The 12,011-nt window shown below is 52.0% G+C and overlaps 1 protein-coding gene across 3 annotated transcripts in view; it reads left to right on the forward strand.

Moving 5' to 3' along the window:
- The first annotated feature begins 321 nt into the window (after positions 1-321).
- The window catches only part of LOC111162933 (immunoglobulin lambda-1 light chain-like), a 37,054-nt gene continuing 25,364 nt past the window's right edge, over positions 322-12,011 (forward strand). The window contains exons 1-2 of one of the 3 annotated variants that reach the window (XM_089894784.1): positions 322-382; positions 540-833. In XM_089894784.1, coding sequence (XP_089750910.1) covers positions 337-382; positions 540-833 — 340 coding nt within the window. In that variant the 5' untranslated portion in view covers positions 322-336. Of the gene's footprint in view, positions 383-539; positions 834-7,744; positions 7,806-7,951; positions 8,252-12,011 lie in introns of those variants that run through there. The other 2 variants (XM_089894782.1, XM_089894783.1) reach the window with 2 other exon arrangements.

Consider the following 12,011-nt stretch of genomic DNA (forward strand, 5'->3'; position numbering starts at 1 on the left):
GCTGACAGCCCCACTGGGCCAGCCCAGGAGAGACCACTGGATGGTTTCCAACAGCGGTCATGTGGTCAGACATAAGGAAGGTGACTGTGACCTCAGACCTTGGAGGCCAAGTCTGATTTTTTGGACATGCGAAGCCGTGGAGGAAGCTGGGTGACAGTCACCTGGGCTGATGGTTTGGGTGACTCCCATCTCAGTGAGGAGCCCCAGGGGGTTGTAAATTTGCATAAACCCAAACCCTCACTGCCCCCCTCAAAGCTCTGAGAGGGAATAAAAGGATATGAGTAGAACCCAGAGCTGCTGTGGAGTCTCGGAGGCAGAACTCAGGGCGTCCACACCATGGCCTGGACCCCTCTCCTGTTCCCCCTCTTCATCCTCTGCACAGGTGCTGCCTTCCGGCCCTGCCCGCAGGCTCAGGCCCCCCAGGACCCTGGGCTGGCCTGCCTCAAACCCAGAGTTCAGCCCAGGCACAGCCTCAGAGTGGGACCCCTCCCTGCGAATGGGTCCTTCATTCTCAACCCCTCTCCCATCCTCTCTTACAGGCTCTGTGGCCTCCTATGAGCTGACCCAGCCGCCTTTAGTGTCCGTGGCCTTGGGACAGACGTCCAAGATCACCTGCTCTGGAGACCTACTGGACAAAAAATATACATCTTGGTACCAGCAGAAGCCAGGCCAGGCCCCTGTGCTGGTCATTTATAAGGATAGCAACCTGGCCTCAGGGATCCCTGACCGATTCTCTGGTTCCAGCTCAGGCAAAATTGCCACCCTGACCATCAGCAGGGCCCAGGCCGAGGACGAGGCTGACTATTACTGTAGGTCAGCTGACAGCAGTGATTATCTTCACAGTGACACAGGCAGACGGGGAAGTGAGACACAAACCCCCTCCCTGTCTGGCTCACACTCTCCTCCAGCCCCAGGAGGACTATGAACAAAACAGTGACAGGTCTGGCCTGGTCCCTCACGTTCTGAGACCCCCAGGGTGCCCCTCCTCCCAGCCCTCCAGCCAGGCTCTGCACAGGGGGCTCAGGAGTGATTATGGACTGGCAGGACCAGGCTGGCTCAGTGTCTGGGCTGTGGTGTTGACTTGAGGAAATAAGGCCTGAATGAAGGACAGACAGCGAGGGCAGAGACCCAGTGCTAGTGGACCCTGGATGTCCACATGGTGCTGACTGGCCACTCATCAGCCCAAATCTCTTGGATGGATGCCCAGAACCACCCAGCTCATCAGAGCTCTGGAACCTCCAGGATCCCGTGGCAACCTGGGACTCCAAACGAGGCAAAGCAGCACAGTGGACAGAGTGGGGGCCGCCACGTCCCTCCTCCGGGCTCACCCGCCTCACACCCATGTTGGAGCCCCTGTCAGCTCCCAGCTGTGCCCTCCCTGGGGAGGGCTGTTGTTGTAGAGACAGTCCCCCAAGGCCGTGTCCCCTGGTGCCATCTAAAAAAGTGTAAAAGCGAGTACAGAAAGGATTTAACTGTGCCCAAGTACCTTTGTTGAAACTAAAAACAATAAGAAAGAAAGAACATAGGGAGAAACAAAATATCCCATACCCAGCAAGGAAAGATTCACAATACCTGAATATCAAAATTTTCCTGTAAGGAATCAGAAAAATAAGAGTGAAAATAAGTACAAAAGTCAGTTAATCCGAACTTGCCCTGAATGGCCCAGATGATGTATTTGATAGACAAGGACACAAAAGCAACTGCTATAGTTATAGTCCATTTGTTCCTGAGGTTGAGGAAAGATTCAACATGTTAAATGGAGACCCAGGGTGTAAAAACATGATCCACATTGAATTTCTGCAAGTGAAAACTACACATCTGAGATTAAAGTAAACGGGATGAGACTGGGAGCACATAGATGCTGCAGAGGAAGCCCGCTGAACTTGATGAAATAGCAGCAGAAACTACTCAAAATCAAACACAGACCCCCCACAAAAATGATGAGAGGTGTCATCCCCTGCCCCAAACCCACCCGTGTGGCCCGAGAAAAAGTCTCCTCTTAACAAATTTTGCCCATCGTTCCAGGGTCTAGAGTCTGACACAAGCTCAGTTTGATGAGTTTAGGACAGTTAAGCTCCAGACCCAAGTGGCCTTAGAAAGACTAAGGAGGCCAGCAGGAGGGGCTGAGGGTGTCCGTGGTGACCTGGAACAGAGCTCCTGAGACCTGGTGGGCGCACCGAATGGGTTTAGGGACCCCTCAATCCAGTATGAACTCACCTTAAGTAATTACATCTGAATGGACCCTATTTCCAAATAAGGTCCCACTCTTGGGCACTGGTGGTTAGGACTTCAACAGGCAATTGTTAGAGGTCCTACAATATGTTTGTGTATTTTGGTGTGGCCAGAAAATGTTGTCAGTGGAAAATCCCAAACCCAAGACTTTTTCCATCCATCCCATTCCTACATCCACTATTCCACCGTCTCTGCTTTCTATTAAGTGTGTGGGTAAGGCTTAAGGATATTCATAGATGGAAGAGGAGTAAATATTCATGTGTGCTTAATACATATCAAAACCCATCCGCGTTCTTCCTACTTATTAACTTCTTTAATCACAAATAATCAATGAACAAGCATCCCCATTATATCCCATCTTACAGATGCGGAAGCTGAGGCACAAAGGACAGAGCAACTTGTTTCAAGTCAGAACTGGAACGGGGCAGACCCAGCAGCAAAGAGGTCCCTCCACACAAGTTCCTGGACTTCCCCACCTTCCTGTGGCCTCTCATGGTGCTTCCAAAGCTAAGACATGGCTTTTCCTGAATGTGCTAGGAAGTTCTCTCTCCTATTTCAGACACAAGTGACTGACATTGTGACTTTGCAGTGCTGCCCTATCCATTACATACACTATTTGAACCACATATGTAATTTTAAATTATCCAGTAAACGCTTTTTAAAAATTAGGAGAAACCGATGCAGTTAGTTTCCATAATAGGTTTTGCTTAACTAAATTACTTGAAAATATCATTTCAATATGAATTAAATATAAAAATATTGATACATTCTACACTACACTATCCTAAATCTTTGAAATGTGCTGGGTATTTCGTATCTAGAGCACATCTCACTGCGACCACCCACATTGCATGTTCAGAAGCCTCGTTGGCTTGTGGCCACCATGTTGGACAGAGCAGGTGAGATGGATGAGGTTTCCTTGGGGTAACCGTGCCTGTAGTACATACTCACCACACCAAGAGGTGACGGAGGGTCCCAAGCCCAGAGTCTTTGCTGGAGAGGAACTGCTGAGCCATTTTCCACCCAGACCAGGGATACTGAGGGTACCTCAAAATGAGGAGATTTAATACATGTATCCGTGTGACTTCTTTCCCAGAGGCAAGATAGTAAATACAACTACAATTTTCAAGGTGGTTCTGAATCGTTAAACACATTTTTATTACAGTCTGTGAAATGAATGACAATAGTCTGTACATTTTTAAGTAAATAGTGTCACATCGTCCCTTTCAGTAGGGAGATCATTTCCATAAACCACACGTCATAAAGTTATATTTTGTGAATAGATCTAGATGGAAAGGTGGACCATAAGGAATATTTTAGTGACATTGGATACGGATCACCTGATGACCGAACAGAGGGTGGTAACAGGAGGGGCTCAGGGGGCCTGGAGTAGGGATGGAGGAAACTATGGGGGGTTTTGAGGTGGGAGGGGGAGGGGCTGAAAGGTCAGGCTCTGAAGTCAGTCCCTTGGATGGAATCTTGACCCATGCATCCCTGTCTGGGGGAATCTGGGAAAATCATTTACCCTCCCAATGGTTACTCCTCCTCATTAGACTGGGGAGAGGTTGTGCCTTCAGCAGAGGGCGCTGTGGGATTATTTGGTGCCCAGTGAGGTGCTGCAGGAAACTCACCAAGGGTCTGGCATATACTGGGGGCTCAAAAGTTGTCATCCTATTAAAGTAGCTACATGTGTAGGAAGACGTCCATCCTGGGGGCACCAAGGGGCACTGTGGTCCTGGCTGGGACCCTCGTAGGTCCACGTCCCCTGGGGAGGGCTCAAGTGCAAAGGGCATGACTGACACTTCCTTGAAGACACCTCTCTTGAGGAGAGTAAATGTCTCTCTGAAACCCACACGTGGCCCTTCTTCTGACCCCAGGGAGTCCCCAGCGTGAGGCCTCTGGGCTCAGGGTTCAGCCAGGAGCTGAGACACAGGATGGGGAGGGAGGAGTAGATTTGCATTCATGCTCCTCCCTTTTCCAGCTGCAAGGGGAGAGGATAAGCAGAGACCTGGAGAGGCCAGTCAGCTGGGCAGCCTCAGTGCAGAGCTCGCAGAAGGACCTCCAACCATGACCTGGGTGCCCTTCTACCTCCTGCCCCTCCTGTTCAACACAGGTCAGAGTGGCCCAGGGACGCGGGGGCCTCCCAGCCCCTCCCTCCAGCACAGCCCTGAGGGTCACCTGCCCAGTGTCAGTGCCGTCAGCCAACCCTTGCATTTCTGTCTGCAGGTCTCTGTGCTGTGCCTGTGCTGACCCAGACCCCATCTGCATCTTCTTCCCTGGGAGGCTCGGCCAAGCTCACCTGCACCCTGAGCAGTGAGCACAGCACGTACTACATTGAGTGGCATCAACAGAGCGTAGGGCAGGCCCCCAGGTATCTGATGAAGCTGACCAGTGATGGAAGCGTCACCAAGGGGGATGGGATCCCCGACCGCTTCTCAGGCTCCAGCTCTGGGGCTGACCGCTACCTGACCATCGCCAACATCCAGTCTGAGGACGAGACTGAGTATATCTGTGGTGTCAACTATAAAACTGATGGCCCATATGGATACCACAGTGACACAAAGGGGAAGTGAGGCCAAAACCTCCCTCCCATGCCCTCCGTCCCACGGCACCAGGGTGAGCTGCTCCCTGTCTGTCCCCGGAGTCCTGACCTTTGAGTCTTCCCCTTGCAAACCCCTCACCCCCAACCTCTCCCCGAGTCACCCCCAGGGAGAGGCAGACACACATTAAAATTTAGGTGGTTTTGACGAGGTGGGATTCTGGGTCCTCCTCACAGGCCTGTGTGGGCAATGCTGGGAGAGACCAGCCCAGCCCAGGGCGGAACAGGACACTGGGAAAGGGCTGAGCTGAGATGACCCTGTCCCCAGTAGCCCCCAGGCCCTACTGCAAGTCTCTCAGGGAAGGAACATGGATCTTGGCGTCCAGAGGCGACATGCAGGTCATGGTACCAAGTGTCCTGACTTGGGTGCCCCGGGTGCAGAGCAGGACCCTGGCCAGGACTGAGGGCTCAGCAGGAAGCACTGGGCCTCTGGGGAGGGAGGATGGGAACCTTGACCCCATGGTGGGTGCATAGCTGGGTCCTTAGGGAGTCATGAGGCGGTGAGGGTGTCTGTGGCAGTACAGACTTGGAGCTAGGCCAGGCTTCTCCTGCTGGAGAAGGGTCTCAGCTTTGGTGCCAAGAATGGCTCCCCATTCACCCACAGGACGTTCTAGGGACCGGCCAGCACCACGTCCACTGAGACAGCAGCAGGGATGGGGAACGGGGATGCTGAGCTGGAGAATATGGTCCCCTTACCCCAGTCGGACCCCCAGTGACTGAGGCCTGAGAGGCAAAGTCCAGGAGCTGCCCGTGGCCTGGAGGACTCCACGGGGGCAGGAGGGGAGGAGGCGGCTGGTCTTCCGTGGAGGGATGGACGGGGGGCCGGGGGCAGGGCTGGACAGGACATCAGAGCTCCATCCTGCAGTGACCTCTGTCCCCGACTCTGCCGGGACTCACAGGGGACACAGGGCCCTCTCCTGTCACCCCACCCCGGAAAGGGTTGTTCTCTCCAAGGGTTTGCTGTAACTTTGTCCCAAACAAGGCCTCCTGCAGGTCCCTCTAGTGGGGAGTGTCCTGCCCCCCTTACACTGTGGGAAAGGGAGCCAGGAGGATGGCAGTGGGGAAACCACCCCCCACGCGGGTCCCACCACATCCACACACCCCGGGGCCTGTGCTGCTAAGAAGTGAAGACAGCAGGAGCCTGTGACGGACACACAGAGGGACAGACGGCACGACGTGAGGACAAGGATGGAAAAGGGAAGACGATGAGACCATACCCTGCTGTGCTTAGATGGCGACCCACCAGGGAGGGGTCTGCCCCTATGGACTCGATCAGAGAGAGATGGACACCCATTCGAGGGCACCTCTCTGGTCAAGGTCATAATAGGGTCAGGGTCTGGGTGAGAACTGTCATCCTGTCTGTGAAAGTGACTGATAAACAGGGTGCAGGACAGTATCTCCTCCCAGGTTGGTCCACACCTGTGGACATAGGGTTAGTGACCTTATAAGAAGAGACCAGAAACACACCCCCAACCCCGAGTGAGCCACTGAGACAGACCATGTAAGGACAGAGCCAGAAAGTGCCTTCAGGGAGCCGGGAGAGAGCTTGCACTAATAACAGTATTAGGGCACCTTGATCACGGACTTCTGACCTCCAGAACCTTGGAAAATAAATTTGTGGTGTTTAAGCAACATGTGGGTGGTATTTTTCCATGGCTGCCTGAGCTGACTAAGACAGGAGCTGGGAACACTTGTGTGTAGGTGTTTATGGGAGCATTTGTCTTCATTTCTCTGAAATAAAATCCCAAGGGTACAATTCCTAGATTGTACAGTAATTGCATGTTTAGTTTCATAGTAGCTGCAAAGCTGTTTTCTAGGGTGGCTGTGCCACTTTATAGTCCTACCAGCAACACCTGAGCCACCAGTCCCTCTTCTGCGCAGCCAGCATTGGTTTTGCCACTGTTTTTTACTTTCGCCCATCTGCTCCATTCTGACTGGTGTGTAGCGGCAACTCTTTAGGGTGTGATTGACATTCCCCTAATGACTCATGGGGACCATCTTCCCATGTGCTCATCTGACATCTGTACATTCCCGAAAAATGTCTGTTCACATCATTTCCCAAATTCCACTTGGATTTTAGTTGTTTTGTTTATTGATTAGTTTTGACACATTTCTTAATGTATATACAAGTTTTTTGATGACTATGTGAGTGGAAAGTATTTTCTCCCATTTTACTGGATTTTTCAACTCCATAAAAAGGACTTCTATAGAACAAATGCTTTTCATTTTAATACATTTCAATTTATCTTCTTCCTTTCACAAATCATGCATGTATTGTCAAGTCCAAGGATTCTTGCCTAGGTCTAGATAAGGAAGACATTTTTCCTTTTATTTTTAAACATAAACTGAAAAAGAATGTATATGTTGATTTGAATCACTTGGCTGTGCACCTAAAACCAAAACAACATTGTAAATCCACTATACTTCGAAAAATAAAAATAAAAAAACTTTAAAGAAATAGAATAAAAACTCTGCCAGACGTACATGACCAGTGTCACTGTGTCTGCTTCTGGAATTCTGGGCTCTCGCAGCAGCATGACCGTGGTCCCCGCAGTGCCAGCTTCCAGCACTGTCCAGCCCACCACACGATAACCTCATCCCCAGACAGGACGCCTGTGTGTCCCCAAGGCCCAGAAGGGAGCCCAGGAGCGGACTGAGAGGTGTGTGCACAGGCTGGGGCAGGCAGGGGCAGCCTTTCTCACTCAGCACCAGAGAGAGTTCTGGGGACCTGGGCTCAGGCCTGGAACTCAGGTGCCAGTTTAACTCCTCCTTGGATCCCAGCTCTTCTCTGCTCAGCAGGGAGCCGGTCACAAGGCCAAAGGTGGCAGGAAGGAGATTTGCATGAAGACACCCCTTCTGAGCATAAGAGAGGCCCAGAGGCCCCACCCCAGCTGTGAGCTCAGAGGCAGAGCTCGGGACGTCCCCACCATGGCCTGGACCCCTCTCTTGCTCCCCCTCCTCGCTCTCTGCACAGGTGCTGCCCCCAGGCTCAGCCCGAAAAGTGACCAGAGCTCAGCCTGGTCCAGAACTTGAGCTCAGCACAGGGGCTGCCGCAGGGGGCATGAGGCTGCAGGGATGAGACCCTCTTCCTCACCCTCACTCTCCTCTCCTCTCTTGCAGGTTCTGTGGCCTCTTCTGAGCTGACTCAGCCACCTGCGGTGTCCGTGTCCTTGGGACAGACGGCCAGGATCACCTGCCAGGGAGACAACTTAGGAGACAGTTATGTTCAATGGTACCAGCAGAAGCCAGGCCAGGCCCCTGTGCTGGTCATTTATGATGGTAGCGACCTGGCCTCAGGGATCCCTGACCGATTCTCTGGTTCCAGCTCAGGCAAAATTGCCACCCTGACCATCAGCAGGGCCCAGGCCGAGGACGAGGCTGACTATTACTGTGGGTCAGCTGACAGTAGTAGTTATCTTCACAGTGACACAGGCAGACGGGGAAGTGAGACACAAACCCCCTCCCCGTCTGGCTCACACTCTCCTCCAGCCCCCAGGAGGACTGTGGAAGAACAGTGACAGGTCTGGCCCAGTTCCCCCAGATCTGAGACCCCCAGGCTGCCCCTCCTCCCAGCCCTCCAGGCAGGCTCTGCACAGGGGGATCAGGAATGGATTATGGCTGGCAGGACCAGGCTGTCTTAGTGCTGTCTGGCCAGGTCGGGAACTTCGGACAGAGGCCCTGTATGGAAGGACAATCAGAGGGACACATCCCTCCAGTGATAGTTTTCCCCACATTTCCATATCGTGGTCCCTGGGCCCCTCTTGGCCCAACTGTCCAGGATTTGACCACAGAATGTCCTATCCCATCTGATGCTGAAGCCTGAGGCTCCCATGGCAGCTGGGATTCTGAATGGAACATGCCAGAGCAGTGGGCATTCTAGCATCTACCTCCTTCTCTCTTCTGGCCTCGTCTACTCATCCACGGCTGCTGGGAGCCTGTGACAACTCACAGCTGTGCCCTCACTGGGAAATGCTGTTGGTGCAGAAAACGGCCCCCCACCCCGGTTTATCCCCCTGGTCAGAGAGGGTCAGGTGCATGATGCCTGAGGCCACCATCCCCAGGCTCTGACTCAGTTTAGGACGACCCGAACGGACCAGCTTTAACTCTCCTGCAGAACCCCGAGTCCTCATTTGTGTGACCAAATCCCGGGTCCCCTCCCCTCTGCCCAGTCTCCTCTCCTCATCTCCTTCCAGATTTCCAGGACATGCACTTAACATCTCAGAATCAGCTTCCAGGGAACCCGATCTAAGTTGGCCAGCTGTTCCCAACATGCTCACAGGGTCCCGAGGAGGTTATATATACCCCCAAGTCTCTGTTTTCCCACCTAAATCCACAGTGTGCTCTTCAAAATCCCCAGTTAGATCTGATTGTCCTTGAATTTTTATAAAAATGTGCATTGGAGACCAATAAGCTATGGTGAGAATGTTTGTGAAAGAAACTGGCAAAAAACGATTTCTCTATCCAAAGCGATGACTGAAAACCGTCACCACTATCATGCTGTCCTATGATTAGGTGTTGTAAGTGATGGGGACCACCAAGAACATCTGTTCTGTTTCAAAGTAGGGCCCCAATTTCACAGTAGACACCCCCGTTATACCAAAGCCTTAGTCTTCATCTGAAACAGAATCCAGGGAGGGACTGGGTTGATTTTTGCACAGCTATTGACCCATCAGTTGGCTGGATATGTTTCTCCTTCTTGTAAAGAAATAAAAGCTTGACATCCTACAATGCATGGCTTTCCTCACAAAAAAAGCCAGTGTCCAAACTCGTAGACGTACAATGAGGAAATTTCTGGGTGACCTTGGAAAACAGTGAATTTACACCCAAAGACCATTTCCCTGGAAAATGCTTAAACAAACATGTGACAACATGAACAATGGCACATAGATCTCCTGCTTCACACAGAATTCTAGATTCTCCAGGGGAAAGGTCCACATTAGAAATATTAAAATGCCACCTGTGGATTTTTTTTAAAAGAAAAGCCAAAAGTTTCCTCCAAGTGCACTCCTGTCTTGCATGAGGGTGGATGTCTAATTTGGAGGATGGAAACCACATGGGAAAAAATTACGTTCAAAAAGTATTGACAATTACAGATTATTAAATGTACAATTAACTTGTCACACTAATGGACCATGAACCAGCAACAGATGATACTTTATGCACCGAATCCCTAAGACCTAAGCAGTAATTCCAGGATTCCTCCAGAGGAGAGATCATGAAAAGGCTGCTCTCGTTGCTTTGAATCTAGAGTGTGTTGTTCTTGGGCTTTCTGTTCAGCCCCACGGGGAGCAGGGCATTGTCAGCCTCCCAGGTGTCAGACGGCCCCAGGGGAGGTGCAGCAGCGCCCCCAGAGGCAGTGGGGAGAACTGACAGGAAGAATCTACAATTCAGGCTGAGAATTTCCCACAGCCCCCTCCTGGCCCAGTCTGGTTCTAGAACACTCAGAAGAGGCTATTATTTAGGGATTAAGACATCTCTCTTCTCTCTAGCCCCCAAGTGACCTTGGCGTTGTCATTCCCTCTCTCAGCCCCTGCCTTTCCCTGTCAAGTGAGCTCCTCGAGTCCTGGGCTCCCAGTCACAGAAGCAAATCTGCAGACATTTATGGAAGACAGTGACTGGTCAGCCACACGGGACAGTAGACAGGGCTCAGGACCAGAGGCACATGCAGCAGCTAAAGCCCCAGCACGGCTGCATGGTGGATACTTGGCAGGGGAGAGGCACTAGTAACCCCCCCGAAGGTCTTCAGCCCTCAGGTAAAGTAGGGAAGGCCGAGGGGTTTGTCTCAACCCGCCTGTGTCAATCCTGTTCCTGCTCCCTGGGCTCCAGCCTGTGCTAAGCAGCGGCAAAGACCCGGATTTATTACGTGTGAATCCCCTTTGCTCCACCTGAACACGTGTCACTTCTACCCCTCAAATTCTTAACTCAGAGAACATATTACACTGGCCCTGAGCTGGGTTTACATCCCAGATCCCTCAAGTTTGCCCTGTCCTTTCAGATCCTCCAACACACCCGACTCCTCCCCACTGGCCAAGTCTCAGCCCTTCCCACACTCACTTCTTACTACTTGGTTCACCCCAGTCCTGAGGGCAGCTCCAGAGTTACCCCTTTGGAGAGGCCCCCAACCTCTGATTACAGAACAGCCTGCCTGTCATTGTCTGTCTCTTCTCTGGATTAATTATCCCCACAGCACACACCACGATGGGGTTCTTTCCCCATCACTAGTTTCGTTAACTGATGCATTTGTGCTCAGACTTTTCCTGCTTGGTCGGAATACATTGTTTTCTTTTTAATTTCAGGACTCACTGATGAAAAGCAGAGGCATGAACAGGCGGGACCTATCGTAGTCTCACCAAGATAAGTTCTCTGGGTGATCACAGATTCCACGTGGGACCCAAGATCTTGCCAGCATCCAGGTCCCTTGTCCCTATGTGTTGGCCTTGCTTTCATTCTTGTGGATGACAGACCTCAGGATGGCTGCTGCAGCTCCAGCTATCACACAATGTTCAAGAGGAAAGGATCTGCGTCAATTCCTGCTATTTCTTTCCTTTACAAGAGCAAGAGTTCCCCGAGATAAACTCCAGCCAACTGACCCTTACATCCCATAGAACAGTGCTGGGCCACCTGGTCAAACCTGATAGCCAGAGACCTGAAAGAAGCAAGTGTTTGGCTTTTAAATAAACACTGCAGGCAATGTGTAGGTGACCGTGGTGGAGATTCTCTGCCAGCTGTGCAAAGCCACTGTGTCCCCTGCACTGCCCCCCACACAGGATGGAAACACCCTTCAAGCAGGGACTGTGTCCTGTTCATGCTGAATTCCCTGGAGGGAATGTGCCAGCCCAAAGTGGGTCTGAATGAACATTTCCCAGTGGGTGTGGTCCTAACCGTGCCTTTGGAACTGTAGCCGCCACCCCGCATCAGGCCCATACCCAAAGCTGGCACCAATAAGAGTCACCCCCTGAGGGAGGTGTCCCCAACTGCCCATCCCACCTGCGTGGCCTCCCACCACGCCACAGACAGGAGCAGGGATGCCTCCGTGAGCCCAGCCCCCTCCTCTTCCAGATGAGCCTGTTCATATCTTCACGGGTAATCTCAGCCCCTCGTGCCAGGACGTGAGGCAGACAGAGCCATGGAGGGGGAGTAAATCCTGATTGGGGTCACCATCCCTGGATCAGGGAAATCA

Source organism: Delphinapterus leucas, chromosome 14 (genome assembly GCF_059928025.1).
Source record: "Delphinapterus leucas isolate spDelLeu-1000000601 "Yukka" chromosome 14, BTC_Dleu_Yukka2, whole genome shotgun sequence".
Classification (NCBI taxonomy): domain Eukaryota; kingdom Metazoa; phylum Chordata; class Mammalia; order Artiodactyla; family Monodontidae; genus Delphinapterus; species Delphinapterus leucas.